Raw genomic sequence first — 26,511 nt, 5'->3', positions numbered from 1 at the left:
AAAAAAAAACACTGTACAAGGGACAGGATTCTGGCCCGTGGATGTGCATCACCGACTGCTTCTCACAAAGCAACCTTCTAATTATAATCCGACTTCTCGAGTGGCCTGACTACAAGAACAGGGCACGCCTAAACAATGACGTCTGCATTCCGGGCTGCCTGGTGGCTCTATATTTTATCAGAGTAATAAAGTGGCATTCTGGCTCATATATCAGTCCCCTGTGACAATGAGCAGCATAAACCAGTTTTCTTGGCTCTTATCAACTCTGGGTACCTGACAGAATGAAGTTTCTTTTTCAGAAAGACTTTGGTGACCAAAAAGAGGTCAGGCCACCCTGTGCCACCACACGGAGCACAACCCCTGGCCTTCCCTGACAACATCCCGTTTGGGTGCACTCCTACTACACTTAACAGCATCTCCTTCTGGGGATTAAATGCCTCAAATCCATCTTACTGATCATCTGTCTCCCCTGAGACACAAATGTAAGCTCTCTGACAGTGGGATTTTTATCCATTTTGTTCACTACTAAATCCTAAGTGCCCAGAACAGTGCCTGGCTCACTAAATATCTGACGAATGAATGAACGCAAAAGTGGTAAACCACTAAGCCTAACACTCTTGGCAAGGGAAACCAAATTAAAACTTGTTAAGTTAAAAGCCTGATGACAAAGTACAACAGGGACATGTTCAAAGGAATACACTGAATAACTAAACTAGACAGTAATTCCTTGGAACAAACCACCTACACAGTGCTTTACAGTTTACAAGCACTCTCCCTCTCATATGCTCTCATGTGATCCTCTCCATAGTCTAGAAATACTTTCTCTCAAGGAAACCAGAGCCCTCCACTTCAGTGTCCACCGTAAGCACTGCCTCAACCCCTCCCCTCTCCTATCAATACCAAGACATGTGTTCCTGTGCCATGCAGGACTCTAAATACGCAGATCCTAAGGAAGTTCTCAATCTTTCTCAACCCCAAGCACACTAAAGGCAGGATATGGCATGCTTTAGTAACATTCCTATAACCGTGAATAGCAGTGGTAGAAGAAAAACAATAACTAACATTTATAAAGCACTTCTTATGCATGCCAGGTACCGTGCTAAACAAGCATTTGCAGGGATGACCGCTTGGATACGTCAGTGCTAGGGGTGCTATTGTCCCCCTGATTTTATAGACGGGAAAGGCATGACACTGCGAGTTTCAGGGACTTGCAGCCACACTCCAGGGCAGTATTCCCAAGGACTGCCACACTTTGACTCAGCATTACAGTTTGCTGTCCTTAAGGAAAAAACTCCAAACAAAAAGATACCAACATTCCATAGAATGAAACGATTAGGAAAAGAGCAGAGGTTTTAAAGTTAATCTACAGATACTCCCTCAGTGCCTATAACATGTGCAGCGCTATTCAAAGCAGGGACACAGAAGCAGAAGACATACTCTGTCTCCAGGGGGTTTATAACAGAGTGGAAAGAAGAGAATCACTAACAGTGAACGTCTGTATAACATTTTACGGTTTAACCAGATGTGCTGCCCCACACATTCTCGTGTTTGAGGCTCACCAATAAGCCCACAAGGACCTACTTCATAAGAGACAAAGAGTGTGAGGGCCTGAGGATTTAGGCGATGTGGCAAAGTTCACGGAGCTGGCAGGCGGCTGTGTCATGGTTCCAGAACCCACCTTCTAATTCTAAACCAAGCTGGGTAGGAATGGAAGAGATGCCCCAGGCTAGAAGGCAGGAAAGGAAAGGGCAGCAGGAAAGAAACCAAAGGAGAGATCAGAAAAGAGGAGAGCAGGACAGCACACAACATGGAAGCCACAGAAGACAGACTTCAGGAACAACTCAATGCTTCTTGCTACAGGTCAAGAACAATTTAAACATAATGGCAAGGCCACCTGAGAAAGGACATTTTTAGCAAAGCATAACTCTATGTTACTATACTGAGCCAGAGATTGTTCAAGTTATTTACAATAAATAAATGAATACTTCAAAAGTGCTAGTAGCAGTGCCTGGTACACAGTATGCACAACATAAGCATCTGCTAAATAAATAAAACATAACCATTCCTAATACTTATTGATTACATGGTAAGACAAAATTCATATAAAAATGTCAATACATCGGTTAACTATAATTCTCAACTACCCCACAGAAGGGAAAACACTCCTTAACAGAATTTGAACAATGTTTCTCAATTACGAAGAGAATTAGCATGATTCTGAAGAACTGTCCCTAATAACAAGCACCAATAAATGTTGGTGATGTGTCTAGACACTGAACTAAGAACTTTATAGTAATTATCTCATTTACTCCTTACTACAACCCTAAGAATGAAATCAGGGGTTTCATTCATTTTGTGGGGCGTGAAGCTTATAAATTTGGGGGCCCTCTTTTAAGAAAAAAGTACCTTTTACCTTTATAAAATTTATAAAACCATAGGACCATAAGAGCACATTGCTAGGACTCTTCCCAGGGCCTTGGAAGGTACTATTGCAAGTGAAATGCCATGAAGTTTAAGCTCGTTAAATTCATGGTATATCCTTCTCTAGGTTAGATATTAACAACCCCGTTTCTCTGAAGAGAAAACTAAGGCATAGAGAGGTTCAGTGACTCTCCCAAAGCCATAACTATATGCAGATGCATCCTGCCTGATTCTAGTGCTTGTTCCTTGACCATGATGTATCTGCCTCTGTGAAGGCTGCTCTAATTCATAACCTCATGAGAAACATCTGCCGTACACAGCATGTGAGGGGTAGAGGGTGTTTATGGTGCATCAGGGACTAACAATGGTGGGGTAGGTGGCCTCAAGACCCACCCGTTCTAAATAATCCTCATCCTGTAGAGATCTCATCCTATAGGAAGTATTTGGGGGGAATCCTCATGTCCTGGGGCTCATAACACTGGTAGGATATGAAAGACCCAATGTTAAATCAGATCAGGTCACTCCCCTGATTTGAGGCAGCAGAGACTCCACCTAGTTTGGAATAAGATCTTTACTGTGTCCCACAAGCCCCCACATTACCCGGCCCTTGCCTATTTATTTCATTTTCTCTCTCACGACTTTTCCTTTTCTTACTACTTTCCAGACAAATGAGCCTTATTCTCCCTCCAGAATAAACCAGGCTTGTCTATGTACACTTGTTATTCTGTCAGACTGGACATGCTTTTCACAGATCTCCTCATTGCTGGCTTCTTCAGGTTCTGGTTCAAAGCCACCTCCTTAGAGAAAAGGGTTATGCCTGACCCCATCTACAAAAGAATGCCCATACCCCCAAAATGCATGCTTTATTATCTTTAATTTTTCTCATAAACTTTATCATTATATGAAGAGTTTTATGTATTTTACTTGTTTAGTTGTTATCTAACTGTCCTAAAGAATAAAAGTTCCACAAGAACTAAAACCTGTGCTGTTCACAGCTGTAGCCCCAGTTTCTACAAGAGTGGCACACAGTCAGTGCTCAATAAATATTTGCTAAAAGAATAAATGGCCCACCCCTAACTCAGTTCTGAAAAATAAACGTAGACCACTCAGTACGGACTGCTCTGATTGGGGTTACCAGCTGCAATGCCCAGGAGGAATCCTTTCCACAGGCTCCCAGGAGGAGTGCTCCCATGTCTCTGCTAGCGGATGACAATTCAATTAAGCAGCAGAATAATCAAGGTCCTCAAAAGTCTAGCTTATCAATCTACTTGGGATCAATCACAAAGTTAAATTCGTACATTACACTAAAAGGGTATGCTAGTATCTGAAATTTTGACAACAGGAATGTTGAGCAATGTACAACTTTATCATTGCCTAAAATATACAATATTGTGATTTACAGTTTCACATATTCAGAATTTAGAAAACATGAGTTTAAATTAGGTAACCAAGCACTTACTACATAGTTAAATATTCAAAAGAAAAACATACCTCCTAAAGCCCCACTGTGATCTAGACTTTTCTTTTTAAAGCCATTAGAGACGATCAAGACAGGAACAACAATAGAAAACAGCCAACGCCAAGGAGAAATGGGCTGTAAGTTACCTGAAAAAGTATAAAGGTAGAACACAAATCATGCGAAGCCTGCACAAGTTAGTCTTGGCTGTAAGCTTTGATAACTTTCTGCATTCTGGACTAAAATATAGTCACAGGTAGAGAAACAGGGATGAAGTTACCAAAGTAAAATATTTATGTTGAGATCTGCATGTCTTCAGAGAGACAATCCCACTGGGGAATGACCAAATAAGTCCTTCCAGGTTTTGAGAACCATTTAGTTATTAATAATAATGGGTTTTTCATACATATTTGGAGGTTTGAAATGAATCCCTGGCTCCTCACTTCTTTGAAAGGAGGCAAGTATTAAATCTCAACAACAGCACGGAGCAAACTCCTTTCTTAACAGGATCCGATTATTCCTCTCCCTGCCTTTCAGGAGATTTTTTTTTTTTTAAAGTAACCTTCTCACAGGCTACACACCTCAGGATTCAGTGATTAGCAACTTATTTTTCCAAAAGTTGCATCTAGCTCACAGATGTTTTGTTGGGCTAGCACAATGTTTTCAAACAATTTGAGTCAATATCTAAAGATTAGGAGATTTCGTATAAAAGTCCAGATTCCTGGCTTCTTTTAAAAACTGTAAGTTACGCCCACGTGGCAGAACTGACGCCAGGTGAAGAGAGGCCACCTCCTCATGGCTTCCCGGTTTAGAGTCCCTGCCGTTCCTGAACGACGCCCAAACACCAAGGCTGAGTGATTAGAGTAAGAGTGTGAGCTGCTGTTTGCACCACGTTTCTATCAAAAACAGAAAAAAGAAAGACAAAGAGGCCCAAATGTTCAACCAGGAAACAGGAAAACCCTATTTCTGGAAGTGAAAACTACTCCCACGTGTTGCATATGCGAAGGCCTGGACAGCTTCACTCGTTAGCATCCGGCGCCTGGCCCCAGGGGCTCGAGCGCCCGAGCTTAGCATCCCGCCCGTTCTGTCGAGTCGAGAACAGGTGACACGGGCACTGAGTCTGCTCCTCCCGCACCGCCTGCCCCACGAACACACAGCCCCGAAAGCTTCCGTATTCGGTGCACACATCCGACTTTTCACGTGTCTCTTTCCAAAAGGACTAAAGTCTCAGAGGCTGCCACTTAGGATAGAACCATTTAAGAGTCCACTTTCTCACTCTACTTTTCACTGTTTCCTCTTAACCGAACAGTACTCTGTTTCAATGGGTACGAAGAAGTTTGTGCAAAGGCATACTCGTGCTCGAAGGGGGCTTCAAAACCTCAAAGATTTGAGCGCAGAGTACCTTAGACTTAAGCGAAGTGGCTTCAGACTTTAAAAGGAATCTGTTCTTTTGAAGTGACCAAACAGCAGACAAATCCCCCACGTCTCCAAATGTAAACATTATGCCACCTTTCGTTTTCACTGTTATTTTTACAGGACACACGGAATTGGTAACCGGCGTTACTAATGTTCTTTCCAAAAGCGTCACCGCAACGACTTTACAAAGCTGTTTCACTGACTTCTCCCCAAGACAGATGAAATAAATTCCGAAATAGGTGTGACTAGTACAGGACAAGCAGCATTTATTAAAACGCTTTAAAACGTTCAGGGCACCGCTTGTTTCCGTGCTGGCAGGCCACTTAGGCCGCGGAAGCTCGCGTCCACGCAGACACGGGTTTCGGGTCCCGCAGCGGCACCGTTTTAAAGTCCTCAGGCCGGGCGGCAGGGAGACGCCGCAGCGCCCACTCACCGTAATGGGTGCTGGCGGCCACGGACAGAAGCCAGAAGGCCAGGGAGACGCACAGCACCAGGCCCAGAACGGCGACGCCGGCGATCATCTTCACCACCTGCCGCATCCGCCGTCGCCAAGCCTGTCACGGGAACACGCCTTGGAGAAGTAAGCCGCGGGCGCCGCGCGAGCCCGAGCCCACCTCCGCAGACGCGCGCCCGCGCTCACCGAGCCGCGCCCGGCCACGCGGCCGCAGGTTCGGCGCCCCGAGTCCAGAGCCCAGTCTAAGGCCAGGCCGCAACGCCCCCCCGCTGCCCGCGCCGCACAGCCGCGCTCATGCGCCGACTGGGGCCCAGGCACAGGTCCGGGCGCGCCGGTCCCGGCGCAGCACCCCGTGCGCATGCGCCGGCCTGGGTCCAGGCACACGTCCGGGCTCGCCGGCCCAGGCGCAGCACCCCGCGCGCATGCGCCGGCCTGGGTCCAGGCACACGTTCGGACGCGCCGGCACGGGCGCGGGCTCCTCACGCGCGCATGCGTCGGAGACCCCTGCCTCGCTCCCGCGTCTCCTGGGAGACCTGCCGAGGGCCTTCGGCTTCGGACGTCGGGGCGGAGGCCGCCTCGGGGTGGCGACAGATGAGGGACGCGCGCGAGGGCGGCCCCGTCGCAAACGCGTTTCACCTGCGGCGGGGCGTGTCGCGTCGTGGAGACAAGCCTCTGGTTGAGCCGCTCGGGACGAAGGCACCGTCTGCCGCGACCTGCGCCCGTCGTGTCCTCTGACCGAGCGGCGCGGCGCGGCGCGGGGCGGGGCGGGGCGGCGCGGGCCGGTTCCGGCGCTGTAGGATCTCTCGGCGGCGGCCTCGTGCGCCTGTCCGCGTGAACCCCGGCGACAGGGTAGGGTGGAGCGTCAAGGCCGGGACCTCTGTGCCTGTGCGCGGGCTCGGGGCCAGCCGGCTGACCCACTTCCGCCGCCGGCGGGCCGGGGGGCCTGGGCGTCGGAGCCATTTTTCTCACGACCCTCTGGCTCGGGCACACGTGAATAACTGTGTTGGTGACCGGTGTAGGGAAGGAAGACATTTCCTCGTCCCAAATGTGGGTTCGTATGGCCAGAGACCGAGTTAAATTCATATGAGACAGAATAGCAAGAGAAAATTAAGCAAAGCTTTATGAGAAACCATGGCCTGGGGCCTTTCTTCCCAAAGGAAGAAGGGGCACCGAAGAAGTGGGGTGCACAGAGTGGTTATATACCCCCAAACAGGGTGTTTCACATGTCATTGAAATGTCCCTCCCACAATAGTCACAAGATTGCCCTGTCGCACAGGGCTTGATGGACACAGCAGGTAGTGGTCTGCTATCTCAGTGGGCGTAGCAGGAGGCAAGCCGATTGTCTTGAGCTGGGTGGTCACAGGTGAGGGCAGCAATCAGTTCCTACCCTAAGGAAAGACTCTTAATCCTTAAAGAAATGCCAACGTTGGGAGGGGGAGGGAAGTTAGTTACAGGAGGTTACCAGACAAGCACAATAAAATGCAGATTTAAGTCCTTGCCTTTGGCATTGATTAAGAGTTTCTAGAGAGAAGGTCATCTCCTTCTTCCTGGTACAGAGAGGGAGGCACCTTTTACAGATAGAGATTTACCTTACAAATGTAAATGTGTCCTAACAAACGGCAAGTTCCTTTCCTCAGAGCCTCCTTCCTTGTCCCGGTTTATCAAAAGCAATCAGCCTCAAATAATCCCGATGCCAAAGAGACATATCTTGGGGTGGCCAATTCCAGGTCCCTACACTGGCCTTCCAGCCAGCATGGCTCCTCCGTTCCTCCCAGTGTCCAGATTACTGCTGCGTTTTCCATGAAACAAGTCATCTGGCTTAAGGCTGAAACGGTCTGCCGGAATTAACGTCATTAAAGTATCCTTAGTCTTAAAAAAAACATGATCTTACTGATGCGGGGTCGGTGAGCCGAGGAGGCGAAAGAAAGATTTCTTAGACTCTCAAGATCTGGCAGGAGTGCTCTTTTATTTAGAGAATAGTGTGGAATAGCATGGGGACAGGACCCATGGGCAGTCAGAGCTTCTGCTGCCGGCATGGGGACAGGACCCACGGGCAGTCAGAGCTCCTGCTGCTGCTTCTGCTGCCCCCGCTGGCATGGGGACAGGACCCACAGGCAGTCAGAGCTCCTGCTGCTGCCTCTTCTGCTGCCCCCGCTGGCATGGGGACAGGACCCACGGGCAGGCAGAGCAGCTGCTGCTGCCCCCGCTGACATGGGGACAGGACCCATGGGGAGGCAGAGCTGGTGTGTAGGGACAGGACCCACGGGCAGTCAGAGCTCCTGCTGCTGCCCCGAGTTGAGGGTTAGGGCTAAATTTAAGGCATAGGTATATGATTCATCTCTTTACAAGACAAAGGAAAGAACATGAAAAAAAAGTTAAAATGGTATCAGTGCAGGTGGGGTCTGGTCATTGGGTGATCCCATGACTTTTAGACAAGAATCAAATCGGATTAAGTAAAGGTTAGAAAGGTTAGACGCCACCACCCTAAACCAGTTACATGAGATTGCCAGACAGCAACCAACTTAAGTTCTTGCCTTCCCCATTAAGAGCTTCTAGAGATAAGACCATTCCCCCTTCTTCCTGGTACAGAGAGGGAGGCATCTTCACAGATAGAGGTTTCCCTTAGAAATGTAAATGTTTCCCAACAAAGGGGCAAACAAATTCCACTCCTTGGAGCCTGAATCTCATCTGTAGTTTTAAAACTAACCAGCCTAAAAATCCTCATCATAAGCCATTTTAAAATTAAGCAGCCTAAAAATCCTCATCATTACAGTCCAGTGATTTTTATAGACATTAACTGATGGGGGCTCGGGAGCCTAGGAGTCAAAAGAAAGATTTTGTGGACTCTCAAGTTCTGGTAGTAGTGCTCCTTTATTCAGAAATGGTGTGGGGACAGGACCCACAGGTGGTGAAGGCCTGCAGGCGTGGGGACGGGACCCACGGGCGGGGAAGGGCTGCAAGTGTTGAGGGTTAGGGCTAAATTTATAAGGCATGGGTACGTGACTTATTTTTACCAAAGAACGATGATGTAAAAAGTCATGAAAATGGTATCAGTGCAGGTGGGGGTCTGGTTATTGTGTGGTCATATAACTTAAGATAAGCATCGGCTCATATAGATCAGCATGTAGGCCAGGATGCCCTGGGCTTCTCTCCCTGGGGCAGCCTTGGTGCACTCATTCACTAGGTTAAAAAATGTAGGGGCTGGCCCGGTGGCGCAGCGGTTAGGTGCACACATTCCGCCTCAGTTGGGATCCCGCGTGCGGACATGTCACCACTTGGTAAGCCACGCTGTGGCAGGCGTCCCACATATAAAGTAGAGGAAGATGGGCATGGATGTTAGCTCAGGGCCAGTCTTCCTCAGCAAAAAGAGGAGGATTGGCGGCAGATGTTAGCTCAGGGCTAATCTTCCTCAAAAAAAAAAATATGTAAGCAGTCTTTTTCTATTCATTTTAAAAGGCATTTTCTAGCTGGAGAATTGCTGGTGACAAATAAAAATGGCAAGCAATAGGATATATTGGAGTATATGAGGAAGCCATTTGGTATAAACCTAATTCGGCCTGACTTTTTTTTCAAAAGGGCCTGACTGTGGCTATTGAGCACACATTGCATATCTGCTTAGACATTTCCTTTGGCCAGAACAAAGGCCCTTGAGATAAAGGTGCAACTTACCCCCAAAATTAGCATTTCCTTAGGGATAAGCATTTTTCCTTAGGCTAGGAACTGATTGCTGCACTCACCTCCCAGCTCACCTGTGACCACACAGCTGGAGACAACAGACTGCCACCCTGCTGTGTTCACAGAGACAGAAGACCTACCTGCTATTTCCATCAATCGCTGTGCTGACAGAGCAGTCTTGCGACTATTGTAAAAGGGACATTTCAATCCTATGTGAAACATCCTCTTTGAGGGTATATAACCACCCTTATACCTCCACTTCTTTGGAGTGCTCTGTTCCTTTGTGGAAAGACTCTCCCGGGTTATAATCCTCAGATTTAAGCTCAGAATAAACTTACCCAAATTTTCATTTATAGATTGGATATGGATTATTTTCGTCGACACTGGTTAGGGGTGAGGACACTAGTAGGTGCGTCCACCACATCCAGCCTCCTCCAGCACCTCCAACATGTTTCAGGGCGAGAAGTCCCGTGTCCTCTCAGGACCACGACTGCATTATTAAATGCTGCAAGAAGGTAGGAAACGTGAATGCCTTTGTTTAAACCTTTCCAGCAGAGTTAACTGTTTTACCAGATTCCTTTCCCTCAGAAAACCTGACCGTTTGAGGATTTCTATAGTAATCAGAGAAGCAGACTGAAAATTCATTGTTGGACTAGTAATCATTAGATTTCACAATATAAATACGTATTTCTGTTGAAGCCTTCTTTAACACAAACAAGTTCGGATTTTTCTGGGATAGACACTTGGTGCTTAACACCAATTGTAAACTCATCTCAATGACAAAAAGCACTTAATCTTGCTGGGAAAATATCAGTGGATTCTATGTGCAGTCCCTTTGAATTTAAGCCAAAGGAGTGGTTTAGATTTTCTGAAATCTACTAATATTTGAATGCCCAATATATACATGTCAGACCCCTGAGGTGCAAAAAGAAAAAACAGAACACACACATACTTCCTTGAAGGAAGAGACGATGAAAATAGATATGTACAATTACATTATAATATGACTTTATCCAAGTTATGGGTAAAGCAGGACCCAGGGAGAAAAGCACTTTGGTATGTTAAGGGAAAGTGTGATGGAGAGACTAAGACTTGAAAGATGACAAGGAGTTTGCTAAGTGACCAAGCTAAGGGAAGGACAATTTGTAAAGGTCTAGTGGTTAAGAAGGGCATGATAATAGGAAGTTCAAGAGAATGCAGAAGAGTTAGCACTAACAAGGTTTGAAATATCAGCTAAATAAACTGATAATTCATCTGAGAGATGGGCACATATCTGCTTTCTTGACATTAAACACTCCCCCCCCAAAATTTTTTTTAACTTTTGGAGCACAAATTTTAAAAGCCTAGGCAGCAGTTTGAAGACTGATATGTACCTTAGATTCAACTCATTCTAAAAAGGCATTAGGGATGGGGTGGGGAGCAGTGAGGGCAGGAATAAATAAATGTAGTATTTTTTTCCAGTAGCCTTAAGAGGGACATCTATCTGATTCATCCTAGTTTCCTCTAAAGTATCAGAAAAAAAATTTAAAAATCACATCTTTCATTTTTGTTATTAAAATAATGCTTTGATACCATATCTACAAATAAATCTTTGTGCAAGTCTAAAATTATTGTCAGGATAGACAATTTTTATAGCCCTTCATATATCTGGTTTAGATTGCATAAACGGTATTTAAAAACAGTGCAAATAAACTGCAATGTATGTTTAGATATAACTTGAGTCACAAAAAAGAAAATGATAATTCTTCCAGGCTTTACATATCTTTGTTTTGTATACAGCCTGGCAATTTAAGGAGGGGGACTTCTACAGAAGTATTTTAGGGGTCAGTTTAGGGGAAGGACTCCTTTGTTTACATTTTTTGGAAATAACAGGCATGACAATTTCCTTGGGAAAAAGTTTTTAATATCAACATACTGGGAATACACTTTTTGTGAATACAATATGCAATTGTTTAATATTATAAAATCATTAATTTTAGAAAGTTTCCAACTGTCTAAATACCAAAAGAATCCCATATTGTGGCATAAACATGAACCATTTCTATATTATACCAAAATTAAAATTTACCCAGGTGCTAACATTGAGAAATGAGATAAAATACCAACATTATAAAGTTTACCCAGAAGAGATCAACAGTGACTTCATAGACTATCTTTACTGTATACCTATATAAAGTTTTTTATTTTAGTTTTTTGAGACACATGACTTGTTATTTTAATAATATGATTCATATGTTTAACAGAGAGTTATAATATGGAGGGCAGAGAAGAGGATTTGGAGCCCAAAGACCAGTGTTCAATCTAGAACCTTTTGGATTATTGGCATTTCCATCCCTTGTGCCAGCTGGCACATAGTAAATGTCTGAATGAATAAATAAATGAACACGGATTTCTTCATCTGTAAATTGGAGATACGAACACCTACCACACAGAATATTTGTGAGAACAAGTAAGAGAACTAATGGGTGCCGTAGTGCTTTGTTAACTTTACGACTCTGAGTTAAATTATTTTTAAAAGTCTGTTAGTAGGGTTTGTTATTTTATAAAAATATCAAATGTCAAATAAACTCCATTATTTGGCTTTGATGTAGTATTTTATTTAATTATGTTTTCCTTCTAACTAAGATAGCATTAACAACAAGTTTTTTCAGTGTTCATTTTAAACAGAAAAAATGTCTTACAATTCATTAAAAACACTCTGTAATTCAGGTCAACACCAATGTCCTTCTACCTCCTTTGGCTAAGTCATTATCAGGAAATCTGTTTCATTTCAAAAGAAAGCATCTTATTAGAAAAAAAGGTCTAAAGTTGATATGTTCTCATTAAATTCCAATTCAACAGCATTTACCAAAGCCCTTCACAGATATTTCATTTATAACATTTATCATATTGTATTATAAACAATATTTCAGGAGACTGAGCAACTTAAGGGCAGAAAATCATGTCATATTCATCTTTATATCAAGTTCCTAGGCTTTGGCTGGTTCTCTGTAGAGGTTAGTGCCTCAGACATTGAATGAATGACAGACATAGAATGAACGAACAGAGGATATGTGTTGTGTCCAGCAGAGGACAAAGAGCTGTTATAACTTTGATTAGTTTTATGGCATATGGTCAAAGTGATAAGAAGTTAATCAACAAACTGAAAACAGGATTTTTTTTTTTTTGAGGATTAGCACCTGAGCTAACATATTGCCAATCTCTTTTTTTTTCTTCGTCTTCTTCTCCCCAAAGCCCCCCAGTACATACTTGTATTTTCCGGTTTTAGGTCCTTCTGGTTGTGCTATGTGGGACGCTGCCTCAGCATGGCCTGATGAGCAGTGCTATGTCTGTGCCCAGGATCCAAACCCACGAAACCCTGGGCCACCAAAGCGGAGTGTGCAAACTCAACCACTCAGCCATGGGGCCGGCCCCTGAAAACAGGATTTTAAAAGATTGCTTTTAGGTTTTTTCTATGAATGAAAGTAGTTTTAAGGTAGACAGATGTGTGTTAATAAAATAATTTGATGCAGGGAGAGTTTGGAGCATGTTATCAGGACAGTAACATAAAAATGACATGGAGAAAACAGCAAAAAAATTTACTTTGAAATTACTGTGTGGTAGTTTAATCAGTGTTCTCAAATAATAATGAATGAAGACTAACTTTGCCAAAAGCTTGTATTTTAGAATGTTTTGTTTTTGTGATTTTTAAAACATTATATTAAGATATCAAGCTATTACTGTAGATGGGAACCAGCCTGCATTAGTTAGTGTTCTCTTTTGTATTAGAGAGGGGCGGTGAACCCCATGAGGGTTTATACTTGGAAAACATAGTTTACGTTTAAATGATTATTTGCCCAACTTATTTTGAGGTATAAAATACGTACAGTTAGTGTTTGCTCATGATTATATATTGGTGAAAAGATATTTGAAAGCGTATTAGGAAAAAAAAGTGACAATTCCAAGGAGCTACATCAATATTTAAGATAAAGATAAAATGACTAACAAGGTTTACAATATACACAAAAGGGTTTTCATAAATATTTGTTCTAAGGTGCCTGATGATAACTAAAAGAGATTTTTCCTACTTTTGCCTCTGTAAATCCCCTTATTAAAAGAAAGCGTGCTAATACTGTCAAAAGACTGTTGCTAGGATCCAAGCAAATATCATTAAAAAAGTTTTAAAAAGTCTTTTTCATCATCAAATAGCCATTACCTTAATAGGAAAGATTTACAGCAGTTTATGATTAGGTGTATGCTGCTTTCATATGGCAGTGTCAGAAGCTCGAATCAGGATTGAATAACTTGATTACACATTAATAAATTTTTACATGATTTGACCAAAGCTGTTTGAAGGAAAGGGTTCTTATTAAACTTTATCTGGTAAAATAAGGCAAACCGTTCAATTGTTCAAGTGGCAACTATAAGAATAGTTCTGATATTCTATTTGTAAATTAATTAGCATGTGCATAGCTTTATCAGAGAGAACCACATCTCATTCGCTTAGGCACTATGGTTGCCCTATTTGACACTCACTGAAAAAGGAGATATAAAAAGCAAGCTGATGTGTAAGATAAACTGATTCCATTTTAAGTTACAAGTTGTGAAGATATGATAAATACTTTTCTACAATTAAATTCTATCGTGGGTTCATAAAAAAAAAAAGCTTAAGAGTTTTGCTATCGACACACACAGGAGTAGAGGGAATATTCCTAAAATGGAACTTTCTGGCATGTTTGCTTATTAATGCATCAATTTCGAAAATGGAAATGTAATACTTTTATTATGAGAAAAATAGTATATTTATGTTTTTAAGTAAAAGCTAGATCCCCATCTCTGCATAATTTCACGACATATTTTCTTAGAAGGTGAATATAATCACTACAACTTTTTACTAGTCTAAGGTACCTGAGGCCTTATCTAGCTTGGATGACTCAAGGGTACTTCACATTCAAAATTATTATTTCAAAATACAATCTATTTTAAAAGTAATATTCTTATGAAGGAGGCCACGATTAGCTCACTTTTACTGGTAAAAAGATACAGAAAGTTTAAATAAAAGAATTTTCCCTGAACCTCAGGTTTTTTCCTCTAAAGTTTCCAAATCACAGTGCCAATAATAAATTAATACAAACCCTAGCAGTTCTAAAGTCATATTCAATGTTGGTTAACTCCTACTTACCATCTTATTTAGAATGTAATATCCCAACTTTGGTACAGGAAAAAAATATTTCCTAATATAAATTAAACACATTGTCATAGAGTGTTCTTTAAAAGTAGTTTTAAAAGACAAAAACACAAAACACCTTGCAAAATACAATTTACTAACAAAATTTTTAAGTATGTAGTTCTCACATAAGGCACTTCCATTCTTTTTCAAAGTTTCATAGGAAGTTTTCCATTTTTTTTGGTAATCACATCTTCATAAATTATACAGGAGTAACGGTACTTCAAGTAAAACTATTAAATACCCACTTTTGGCGTAATTGCGTTAAATATCTTTACCTTTGACTGGAACGAAGGATGGGCATCAAGTTCTATGCAGGGTAATTGTAAATGAAGGTACTCTTGGTCTGTTTTAGAGTTTGAAAATTTTTAACATTTTACCTTGTTGATCTTGTTCAAGAATCTTGAAATCTTCTAAAGGAAGGCTGCTTAAGGCAGTTGGTAAAATGTGTTCTGATGTGCCAGCAGGTAATATGTTATTTGCTTCTAGATTCTTCACCAAGCACGTAGCTTTGATCCATCTTCGAGTTGCTCTGCGCTCTTTTTGTAGGCAAGTTTTCATTTTCCTTCTTAAGCTTGCTATTTCTTTTTCCAGTTTAATTATCCTCTTTTTTGCCTCCATAGGATTCCTAAAGGCATAACTGTGTTCAAGTAGTACTTGCTGACTACTAATGTTGGATTTTAAATTCGATGGTCCGGTTGGAGTACTGCTGTTGTTTTTCTTCAAAAGATTCCTTGACTTGAGTTTCTGAGCCAAATAAAATTAGAGGGTTGAACATAAAACATGGAATATCACAAATAAGTAAAGTTTGTCCAGTTTTGGATAACAGTATTTAAACAGCTCTTTTGAAAATTGATTCTAAAAGTTTGATAGGAAACATCAGCAGCCTATCTCATGTAATCATGGATTCAGGTTTCTCAACTGGTTGAATTGATTCCAGCCACCCATTTCTTTTTGTCTTGCCTCTCCAGAGAGATACAAACGTTGGTTTGGAGATAGACAATGGACTTCCAAGGTCTCTTCAAAACTATGGAGTATGATTCTACCAACACTTAAAAAATCCTTTGCAATTTTCTAAGACCAATATAGAATGTATAAAGACATTTGGTGTATGTGTGGTACTGATGTGATCTCTTTTTTTAGGTAAATAGTATTCTCTCAATTTGGTTAATATTTCAGTCCTGGGGTCCTGCTTAATGAAAACATCTTCTCATGTATCAAGCTCCTGAATAGATCTGCTTACTAACTGTTCACAGTTACATCTTCCATTCAAGGATTTAAAATCTGGCTAGGAAGATTTTGCCCAAATCAGAAACCCAAGGACCCTTTTTTTCCTTTATCTCTTTCATCCAGTTAGTCATCAAGTCTTATTAATTCCACCTCCTAAATATCTCTGTCATGAATCCTCTCCTCTCCATCATTCTTAATGCCGCTGTCCACATCAGACCCATATCATGCCTGGCTTGAAATACTAAAAACTTCTTTCTAGATCTCCTCCTCATTCTGATCCTCACTAATCCATATTCTGCCACCAGAATAATTTTTCTAACAGATTTGATGTTTCTACACTGGCTAAATTCCTCTTTGCCTCCCCATTATCTAAAGAAAAAAATCTTTACATGGCATATTATACCATTTAGGATTTCATCCCATTCTGCCATTCATCATCCTGACTTATTCTCCAGCAAGACTAAACCACCTACAGTTTCCAGATTATGTCATAACCTCATAACCTCTTTCATTTATTCAACAAACATTTAATGAAACACACAGGAATTAACTTAGGAATTCCTGGGGACATAATGGTAAAGAAGACAAATATGGTTCCTGTCCTCATGAAACCTGTAATTGGTATTGCCTTCTGCCTAGGGGAATTGGCAGGGACTCTTTATTTTTTTGCTGAGGAAGATTTGCCCTGAGCTAACATCTGTGCCAGTCTTCCTCTATTTTGTATGTAGGTCACTGCCACAGTATGGCCAACAAGTCGTGTGTGTCTGCACCCGCGATTCAAACCCTTGAACCAGGGCTGCCAAAGCAGAGTGCACCAAACTTAACCACCATGCCATGGGGCCAGCCCCCAAGGACTGTTTTTGATCTTTTCTTCTTTTAATTTTTTTTAAGATTTTTTTTTTTTAGGAAGATTAGCCCTGAGCTAACATCTGCCACCAATCCTCCTCTTCTTGCTGTGGAAGGCTGGCCCTGAGCTAACATCTGTGCCCATCTTCCTCTACTTTATATGTGGGACACCTGCCACAGCATGGCTTGACAAGTTGCGCTTAGGTCTGCGCCCGGGATCCGAAATGGTGCACCCTGGGCTGCCGAAGCAGAACATGAGAACTTAACTCCTGTGCCACAGGCCGGCCCCGTTTTTGATCTTTATATCCTCAATATCTAACTTAGATTCTGACAAAGTTTAGTAAATATTTGTTGAATGAATAAATGATCAAAATGCCAAAAAATAAGCTATACTTCAAATTCAATAAATATCTGAGTATGTACTAAGTACCAGGCACTATTTGCGGTGCTGAGGGTTCAGAAGTGAGAGAGACAAAGTTCTTGCCCTCCTGGAGCTTTTCTAATATCTGTGATAATTAGTTCACCAGTTTCCTCTCCTGTTCACATCCTAACTCATGTATCTTCACACATTTAACTATCACAATAACTCAAGAAAAGCAGTGGTTTTTCCTCTTTCAGAGGAAAAGATGTCTGTCCCCCTCTTCAAAGCTACACCCTCTATTTTTGTTCATTCTACACCTTTTTTTTTTTTTTTAAAGATTTTATTTTTCCTTTTTCTCCCCAAAGCCCCCAGGTACATAGTTGTGTGTTTTTAGTTGTGGGTCCTTCTAGTTGTGGCATGTGGGATGCCGCCTCACCATGGCCTGATGAGTGGTGCTATGTCCACGCCCAGGATTCCAACTGGCAAAACCCTGGGCCGCCGAAGGGGAGCACGTGAACCTAACCACTCTGCCACAGGGCCAGCCCCATTCTACCCCTTCTTACCTTTCAGTGACCCTGTCTTTCTCAGCTAGCTTTTTCCTCTCTGATCAGATCTTCCCTAACTAGATAACATTGTTTTAATACATTCATCCTGTACCTTAATTCTCTCCTTCCTTTTAAATATCACTTGCTAACATGTGACTATTTTCGACTCACCCTCAACCCACTGGCTTTTGTGCTCACTGTGCTATTGCAACTGTCCTGTGAAAGGTCAAGAAGCCTCTCCTAAGTTCCAAACTCCAAGCTGAAGCCCAGCCTAAATGCTTAAGCTCTATGAAGTTTTCTTTTATGCCTCCCTCTGCACTTACATTTTTTGGTATAAATCTGCTATTCTTTGGGTGTGCTGTTCTTAAAGCACTTAGCACAAATTTTGTATATCTTAAAATCAGAGCAGAGTGATGCTGGAGGTTTCATTATTCATGATTTCTCAGTTTTACCATTGATTGAATTATTGATAACTGGCAATAATGTAAAAACCCAACATAGTAAAACAATTTGGATTGGGGAAAGAATATTGGAGTCAGCAGAATTGAGATCTAATTCTAGCCTGCACCTTTACTGCGCAAGAGGAAGTTTTTCAACTTTCTTGAGGCATATCATTATATATGAATTTCAGTACATTCTGAATTGTTCTATTTTATAAACAAAAAGGAATGGGTTCTAAAAATGGTAAAAATGGAGTAAAAGTAACATTACCTACCATAGACTTTATATGGGTACAAAAATCAAAAATGGTTGGAACAGCATCCATTTTAAGTCGTCGAGTCTGTCCTGTTAGGTCAAAACAGGAGGCTTCAAAGTGCTTTGAACAAAGAAAAGTGTGTTTTCCTGGCACAAAATTTTTGCGCCTAACCAGGCGAACCCATTCTTTTCTTCTTTTAGGATCCAAAGGAAACCTTAAAAAAAAAAAAAAAAAAAAAAAAAAGGCAAGTCAAATTCCAACTATCACACTTCTGGTTGCACCTAAGTGCTTAAAAGAAATTTTAAAAGGTGATGATTTAAAGTGTCTTCAATTTATATAAAAAATTTTAAATTCCCAATTTCCAGACACTGAAACAGAAACCAATTTATGCTAATTTTTATAAGTTGTAAAAAAATAAATAAAAAATTGACTTGAGGGTCAAAATTGACAGCCTGGTGGCATAGTAGTTAAGTTCACGCACTCTGCTTCAGTGGCCTGGGGTTTGCAGGTTCAGATCCCTGGTGAGGACCTGCACACCACTCATTGAGCCACGCTGTGGTGGCGTCCCACGTACAAAATAGAGGAAGACTGGCACAGGTGTTAGCTCAGGGACAATCTTTCTCAGGCAAAAAGACAAAGATTGGCAACAGATACTAGCTTAGCAACAATCTTCCTCACCAAAAAAACCTAAAGAAACTGACTTGAATGGTTTTATTTCTCAGAGTTTTATAGAGAGACCTTTCTTCCCAACCTATTATTTAACATGGGTAGTAAAAATAAACGACTAAACTGATCTAGATCAAGTTTATGTGGAACCACTATGAGCAGGAGTAATTTCACAATGTACTTTTTTTCAGGGAAAGATTCGCCCTGAGCTAACTTCTGTTGCCAATCTTCCTCCTCTTTTCTTTTTCCATCCCCAAAGCCCCAGTGCATGGTTGTATATCCTAGATGTAAGTCCTTCTGGTTCTTCTACGTGCGCCACCGCCACAACATGGCAACTGACAGATGGGAAGTGTGGGTCCATGACTGGGAACAAACCCAGGCCGCTGAAGCGTAATGCACCAAACTTGAACCACCACTAGGTCATCAGGCTGGCTCAGTTTCTCAGTGTTTTGATCTGCTGATGTACATGGTCAAGGCAAATCAGATACCTACAGATTAAATCTCATCAAGGAAAGCATACACAGATTCTGGTATTCCTTCCACTGTGTTTCTTCATTATGACACTAACCACATTGTTCTGTAATTTTTCCATTTTAATAAATTTCCAGCAAAATAAAAGTAGATTATAAATTTCTTGAAGACAGGGATCATTAAATCTTTTCATCTGTCTTTAACACTTAGCATAGTGCCTTGCAACCAGTAGGGACTCAACAAAAATTTGCTTAATTAATATGAATACAGAATATATAAATTAATAATTCATTGTATTACTTCCATGTAGTTAAAAGGCATATTTTTTAAAAAATAAACTCTTAAGCTATACAGTACAGTAGAAAGCATAATTATTACAGAGTAAAATGCTGCTGCCAAGCCCAGCAGAAATGTTTTTCCTTCCATATTCATTTTAAGTGCAAAATATACTGATAAGTACTCAGTATATACCTATTAAGAAAGAAAACATAAGGGACTGTCTAAAAATTCTGGCGTTGTGTTGACTGCCTTAGAAACGTAAGAATCTACATTGACTCGTAAGAAGTTTGAGTTGAACTCTTCTTTAGTTTGACTACCTTATCCTTTAAGTATTAATTACAAACTGACTAGTGTTTAAAAAGAACCATTAGATTCGTGTTAGACAATCATGTGGATCAGAAGCGCCCAACTGAAGCTTCAGTAGGTAACAGCTTTGGCTATATCAGATATACTAGGTTTGCTCAAATTACCAGCAGTGAGGGGCACAAAGAGGTGAAAGCCCAGATTTGCTGGTAAACACCCTCCCATCTCCTGTCCGTATGCCCCCAATCCCACACATACCCTAATCTGAGGATATTAACATTTGTCTATCACTCTACAGTTCAAATGTTTTCATACAAGTTTTTTCTATTTCATTAGAAACCTCTGATGGAGAATTTATCTACTCTGCCTAGCCCTCACCTCTTAATGTATTCTCATTTCAGAAATCTCTGTTCCAATATTTGGTGGTTTGGAAATGTTTCCTGAGGCCTAAACTAAAAATCAAGCTTTAATTTACAAGCACATTTCTTCTTGGGGACTCAAAAAAGGCTCAGAACAAATAAGTACTATCATTGTATTATCATTTGTTTAAGACTCTTCAGATATACGAAGAATGTCTTTCAGATAATATTTTTCAAACTTTTTTTTTTAGCTCTTTTAAACTAGCTCCCTAATTATGAAACCAGTGCCTCAAATTGAACCTTAATTTGACCAAATTCTGCTTCCTCTTTTTTAAGACTCAGTTTAGGAACCTCATCTTCCTATGGAGGTTTTTCATGGTCAGAAGACTGGGTTAGATGTCCACGATCATACAGAACTAACATCACTCTCTTCTAAGTGCTTACTTTTATGTCTCCACCACTAGGTCATTAAGTTTCTCCTGGTGAGGAGCTATGTTTTTCACTACTTTATCCTGTTACATAAGCACTACATGAATTTTTCTGAGTGAATCAATGAATGAACTAATGTGTTTAGTTTGGCATTACTAAATAATCTTTAGTTGTTTGTGGTGAAATAGAAGAATAGTCAACAATTCTGTATCTGATTTTGGATACTGTTTTATGCAGCATTAGCCTTAATCATGTTCTGCATGTGTGGTTTGGCTTTTTCTCAGCATTTTCAGAGGGTGAGAGATACAGCCTATAAGCTGAATTTAAGTAATAATAAATCATCCTGTAAATATTAAAAAGTTAACATGATGATAACAGACGGCTATATTTTTGTCTACACAGTAATAGAACCAAGCTTTCAGAAACATTAGATGTTTTGGAAAATCACTCAGTATTTTAAACGATGCTGTTTTGCTTGGATTTTTAATAAACAGCTGAATGCCTCTTACATTCCAAGCACTGTCCTAGGCACTAAAGACACAGTGGTAAACAAAACTGACCTACCTTTATGGTATCTACCTTCTCTGAGGGTATACTGTAAGGGGAAGGTAGAGAATCCAACAGCTCGATGTAGTAGAAAAGAGTGGCTGAGAGCACTGTCTCTGCAGTCAAACCAGGGTCCCACAATCCTTGCTCCTTCACGTAATAGCTGGGAGACTTTAGGCAGCTATTTAACCTTTTTAGGCCTTAGTTTTACCATCTATAAAGTGGAGTAATAATGGTACCTAGTGTGGTTCTAGGAATTAAGTAAGACAATGTAAGTAAATGCTTAGCCCAGTGCACAGTACGTGGTAAATACTAAATAAATGCTATTATTATAAAAGTAATTACACAAGTGCCATGAGTGTTATAAAAGGGCAAGTACAGGAGCCAGCCCGGTGGTGCAGCAGTTAAGTGCGCATGTTCCGCTTTGGTGGCCTGGGGTCCGCCGGTTTGGATCCTGGGTGCGGACATATCACCGCTTGGCAAGCCATGCTGTGGTAGGCGTCCACATATAAAGCAGAGGAAGATGGGCACGGATGTTAGCTCAGGGCCAGCCTTCCTCAGCAAAAAGAGGAGGATTGGCAAATGTTAGCTCAGGGCTGATCTTCCTCAAAAAAAAAAAAAAAAGGGCAAGTACAGGGTTGCATGGAACCATAACACAGGAAGAGCTCATCTAGTCAGGAGGACTTAAGAGAGGAGGAATTAGCTGGAGAAATTAGGGTGGGAGTAGTGAAGAGTGCAGAGTATCTTAGGGACAAGGAAGAATGTTAGGACATGAAATGATGCTGGAGGGCCTTCTAAATTAAAGAGTAATTTTGAACTTTACCCAAAGTGGCATTGATAAGCCATTAAAAGGCCTAATTTAGAGAGCTGATTGTTAACAGAAAAAAAAATTTTTTTAAGATTTTTTTTCTCCCCAAAGCCCCCGGGTACATAGTTGTGTATTTTTAGTTGTGGGTCCTTCTAGTTGTTGCAGGTGGGATGCTGTCCCAGCGTGACTTGATGAGCAGTGCTATGTCTGCACCCAGGATCTGAACCAGCAAAACCCTGGGCCACCACAGTGGAGCATCAAACTCAACCACTCAGCAAGGGGCCCCTAACAGAGAATGTTTTAACCAGTTGTTAAACACAGCCATTATCAAATATTGTTATGCCAATTTGTAGTTAAATTAAAAACAAAGGTAATAAATACTAAGAACTCTCACTTCCTGATTATTTTGCTATTATTTGTGTCTCTTCCAGCTACATGGTATAAGCACTATATAATAATGTGGCACTGCACACTTCTTCCCAACTCCATGATCAGCGATGTTGTTAGTTTTAAATCAGTCACAGTAGGAGTATTTATCTCATGTACCTTGAGCCAACACTACAAATCAGGGCTTTTCCCCTTCCCTGGAGATCCTGTTGTTAAACATTTAGCAACACACCACTGATTACAGAAGAGCAGTTAGGAGTGCATGAATGGATGCAGTGAACCAGCTAAGAGCTGCTGTAATAATCCCATCAAGAGGGAATGGTGAGAAGTCAAGGGAGGAGGACCTCCCAGTTTCTGGGTGGATGGTGTTTTCATTTACTGTACTGAGAAAGGGAATACAATATGGGAAGTGGTGTAGATTAGGGGAAGGGCAGTTCATTAGTACAGTTTTGATATGTTGAATCTGGGGAACTGAAGAGACCAAGGAAGTATTGAGACATCTGGCCTACAGGCATGGAACTCACTGGAGATTTGGACTGGAAATGTTAATTGGGGAGGCATCAACAAGTAAATGTTAACTGAGGGCACAGGAACAGTTGAAATCAATTTGATAAGAGTGGGAAGACTTAGGTCAGTGGGTGGGGAGAGGGGCTGGCAGAATAGATTGAAGATAGGCCAAAAAAGTAAGATAAAAATCACAAAATTAGTGTTAAATAATTCAAAAGTAGAGTATTTCAAGGAGAAAGGATCACATGCCAATGTAGGAGTGACAACTCATCAAGAGCAGTTTCAGAAGTTTGGGGAGACTGCGACTAGAGTGGGCTGAGCAAGAGAATAAAAATGGAGCCAGTAAATTTAGGCAATATAAGTTGTACATGGGGATAAAGAAGTCTACCAATGTCCTAGGAGAGGAGTTAGTTTTTGTATCTATGAAATAGGAATGTATTTTTATTATAATATTATTTTTAAGGCCTAAATTTCTGGGGTCACACATGAAAATGTTAATTTCATAGCAGGCAAATGGTCAAAATAGAAAGGAGGTATGCATGTTATTGTACCACTGTACTTCTCTTAAACATTCCATATTATTGGTGCCTTGACTCCTCCTTATCCCTCATCTTCCAAATCAGATTACCAGATACAGCAGTTCCCCCTCAAACAGTTCTCAAATCTGTCCACCTCTTTCCATCCCTTTTGTCAGCACCTCTCCAGTCTAGGCCACTAGGTGGACCCTCCCGTGTTTTACTACAGGTTCCCAACTGTTTTCTCTATCCCCTCTCAAACTCTTCTAACCTACTGCTGGTTCTGCCAGCAAGGAAGGACATTGTTTAGCTCACAGTTGACACTGTAGCAGGATTTCCCTGTGAAAGAAATAGTAAGCTCCTTGCTCATCAAATACCTCTCTTGATGATGCTTGACCAGCACTGTAAGTAACACTGTACTTCTCCACATTGCAGCCAGAGGGATTTTTAATATGCAATTAAACCCTCCATGGCTTCTCAAGCTCTCTTTGGGTAAAATAGAAAATCCTTAAAGCAGCATACTGGACCAAATCTATGTCATCCTTTGGTCTCATGTGAAATATCACATCCTTTGAGAAGTGTTCTTTGACTTTCCAAGGCTAAGTTAGGTCTCCCTGAATGTCTCTTCTGTGGCCCTCAACCGGAATTATTTGTTTTCCTTTCTCGTTACACTCTCAACTCCAGGAAGAGGAGAATTTTCTGGATCCCTAGCACAATGCCAGGCAAAATAAAAACACGGTACACATGCGATGGATGGATGAGTAAAGTAGTTGAAAAACAGAAACATCACAAGGATTTTTTTAAGTGGCAACTTTTAATAAGGGTTTACATTTAGTCATAATGAGATGGGGAAAAGGTCAAGGATATAATTTTCTACATTCTAGGATCGACTTAAGCTGTGAGGTATATAGAATCAGAACTGTTTGCACTTAACTTTTTTAACGCTTCTTCAGGCACACGGCAGGCACTTGCAAAGAAGGTAAACATTTACCGAGTACTTACTATATTTCACGTAGTGTTCAAAGTGCCTTCAAGAGTTCCGATTTGGCAGAAGGAAAGAATTTAGATTGCTCTTCCAGCAAACGAAGGAAAAACAAAACCTAAGGTCTTTCTATCGCTCTGTTCTTGTAAGAATAGAAAACATCTCTCGCCCTTTCCCAACCCCGCTCAGTCCACGGCTACTCAATCCTCCGCAGAGTTGCTGGACTCGACTATTAGACATCTAAGCGCTCCCCTGTCGGTTCAGCTAGTGAGAACGTCCTAATTTTAACGGGACCATGGCAGGCTCTCACGGTGACTGCTGCCTTCAACAGGACTCCTCTCGCGGCATCATTTATGTCAAGACCCGGCGTCACCTACAGGAGTGGAAGAGCAGGAAACTAACGCGTCCTCCCGTCACTTCTCCCTAAGGAGTCGCTACCGTACAGATCGTGGACCGCCTTCTTGGGGCGAAGACGCCTCCCCGAGGGCAGAGAATACGGGATAGACGCGAGACGCCCGCAGAGGGGAAGGGCCCGCGCCCGGTACCTGTGGAAGCTGACGTCCGCGTGCTTGTCGTAGGTGGCCGCGCAGCCCGCCGCCGCGCAGTGGGTCGGCATCTCCCCGGCCCGCCGGCCGCGCTCCCGCCGCTCAGTCGCCGCCCTCCGCCTCCACCAGCATGGCGGACGCACCCACCCCTCCCGGCCCCCGGCGCCGGCGGGACCCCCGCGTCTAGGGCGGGCGGCCGTCTTCGGAGCCGTCCACCCGCACAGCTGCCTGCCCTCTCCCCGCCCATTGGTATCAACCGCTAGCGGCGGCGACGAAGAGCGGACCCGCCCACGCCACGCTCCCAGACACCCCAATGGGGGTGGCGCCATAGACTGCAAGTCCCACCGAGAATCTCGTTGTCCTATTGTTATCGCGTGAACTAGGAGCCTGTTTCCTGCGTGCCGCAGGAAGTGACGTCACGGGCAGAGCCGCTTCCAGAGCCCCTTTCTCGCGAAGCGGAAGAGCCCTGGCCGCGGAGGAGCAAGGGGGCGCTAGGGCAGGAAGCTGGGCTGCGACGGTGCGGCGAGGCGGCGCTGGGGTGCGGGGAAGTTGGGGAGCAGAGCCCGCTAGGCGTCGGGGCGGTGAGGCCGCGCCACCGCGTCCGTTAGGGAAGCCGGGCGCCGAGAAGCAAGGATCCGGACGGAGGCTGAGGCTGTGTGGAGGGCGCCGCTCCGGGATGGCGACCGCGGAGACTCCGGCCCCGGCCGCCAGCGGCCTCTCGCCCAAGGAGGAAGGGGAGCTCGAGGACGGGGAGATCAGCGACGACGACAACAACAGCCAGGGCCGGAGCCGGAGCAGCAGCAGCAGCAGCGGCGCCGGGCTGCTGCCGTACCCGCGGCGCAGGCCGCCCCACCCGGCCCGGGGCGGCGGGTCCGGCGGCGGCTCCTCGTCGTCGTCGTGCTCGTCCCAGCAGCCGCCGAGGAGTTTCTCCCGCCCGCGGCACGCGTCGGAGCGGGGCCACCTCAGGGGACACAGCAGCTACCGACCCAAAGAGCCGTTCCGCTCCCACCCGCCCCCCGCGCGGATGCCCGGGAGCGCGCTGGCCGAGAGCAGCCCGCGGCCGTCCTTCTGGGAGCGCAGCCACCTCGCCCTGGACCGGTTCCGCTTCCGAGGCCGACCGTACCGCGGCGGCAGCCGCTGGAGTCGGGGGCGCGGCGGGGGCGAGCGAGGCGGCAAGCCGGGGGGCCGGGCGCCGGGCGGAGGCGCGGGGCCCGGGTTCGGCAGCGGCCAGGGCTGGCGCGAGCCCTCCCCGCCGCGGAAGAGCTGTATCCTTCACGTGGCGGTGCGCCCTGGGCGTGTCGCTCCCGAGGCCCCGGGCGGCGGGACGGGCTGGGAGATGAGTAACTTTCCCGAGCGGCAGAGCCGCTTGCTTGTCCCGGCGGCGGCGCACTGGGAGCGAGTCGTCCG

The 26,511-nt window shown here is 43.3% G+C and overlaps 3 protein-coding genes and 1 long non-coding RNA gene across 8 annotated transcripts in view; 2 read left to right on the top strand and 2 right to left on the bottom strand.

Annotated features, from left to right (window-relative positions):
* Window positions 1–6,510, bottom strand: part of TMEM19 (transmembrane protein 19) — a 31,818-nt gene extending 25,308 nt beyond the window's left edge. For 2 of the 4 annotated variants that reach the window (XM_044755603.2, XM_070494609.1), the window contains exons 1-3: window positions 6,384–6,510; window positions 5,727–5,847; window positions 3,913–4,026 (exon numbers count right to left, since the gene is read on the bottom strand). In XM_044755603.2, the coding sequence (XP_044611538.1) occupies window positions 3,913–4,026; window positions 5,727–5,832 (220 nt within the window). In that variant the 5' untranslated portion in view covers window positions 5,833–5,847; window positions 6,384–6,510. The other 2 variants (XM_070494608.1, XM_044755600.2) reach the window with 2 other exon arrangements.
* LOC106842185 (uncharacterized) lies at window positions 6,459–11,803 on the top strand. Its single transcript, XR_006518054.2, has 3 exons — window positions 6,459–6,596; window positions 9,779–9,937; window positions 11,666–11,803. It is a non-coding gene; the product is annotated as an uncharacterized lncRNA (long non-coding RNA).
* On the bottom strand, window positions 11,304–25,560 carry THAP2 (THAP domain containing 2). Its single transcript, XM_070494610.1, has 3 exons — window positions 25,105–25,560; window positions 18,326–18,521; window positions 11,304–15,375 (listed from the first exon to the last, which is right to left on the bottom strand). Exons 1-3 carry the CDS (start codon window positions 25,431–25,433, stop codon window positions 14,980–14,982), a joined length of 921 nt encoding a protein of 306 aa, XP_070350711.1. The 5' UTR covers window positions 25,434–25,560; the 3' UTR covers window positions 11,304–14,979.
* Window positions 25,486–26,511, top strand: part of ZFC3H1 (zinc finger C3H1-type containing) — a 50,670-nt gene continuing 49,644 nt past the window's right edge. Inside the window, exon 1 of one of the 2 annotated variants that reach the window (XM_044756408.2) lies at window positions 25,486–26,369. In XM_044756408.2, the coding sequence (XP_044612343.2) occupies window positions 25,781–26,369 (589 nt within the window). In that variant the 5' untranslated portion in view covers window positions 25,486–25,780. The remainder of the gene's footprint in view (window positions 26,370–26,511) is intronic. The other variant, XM_070494607.1, reaches the window with a different exon arrangement.

The sequence above is a fragment of the Equus asinus genome, chromosome 22 (assembly GCF_041296235.1).
Source record: "Equus asinus isolate D_3611 breed Donkey chromosome 22, EquAss-T2T_v2, whole genome shotgun sequence".
Lineage (NCBI taxonomy): Eukaryota > Metazoa > Chordata > Mammalia > Perissodactyla > Equidae > Equus > Equus asinus.
This window is presented reverse-complemented; position numbering and strand designations above follow the sequence as displayed.

Excerpts from the sequence above, each read along its gene's own strand:
- THAP2 (XM_070494610.1), bottom strand. The coding sequence starts at position 25,433 with ATGGCGCCACCCCCATTGGGGTGTCTGGGAGCGTGGCGTGGGCGGGTC. Across the intron at positions 18,522-25,104 it reads GCGGACGTCAGCTTCCACAG|GTTTCCTTTGGATCCTAAAA; the intron begins GTACCGGGCGCG and ends TTTTTTTTTAAG. Across the intron at positions 15,376-18,325 it reads GTACCCATATAAAGTCTATG|AAACTCAAGTCAAGGAATCT; the intron begins GTAGGTAATGTT and ends TATTTGGCTCAG.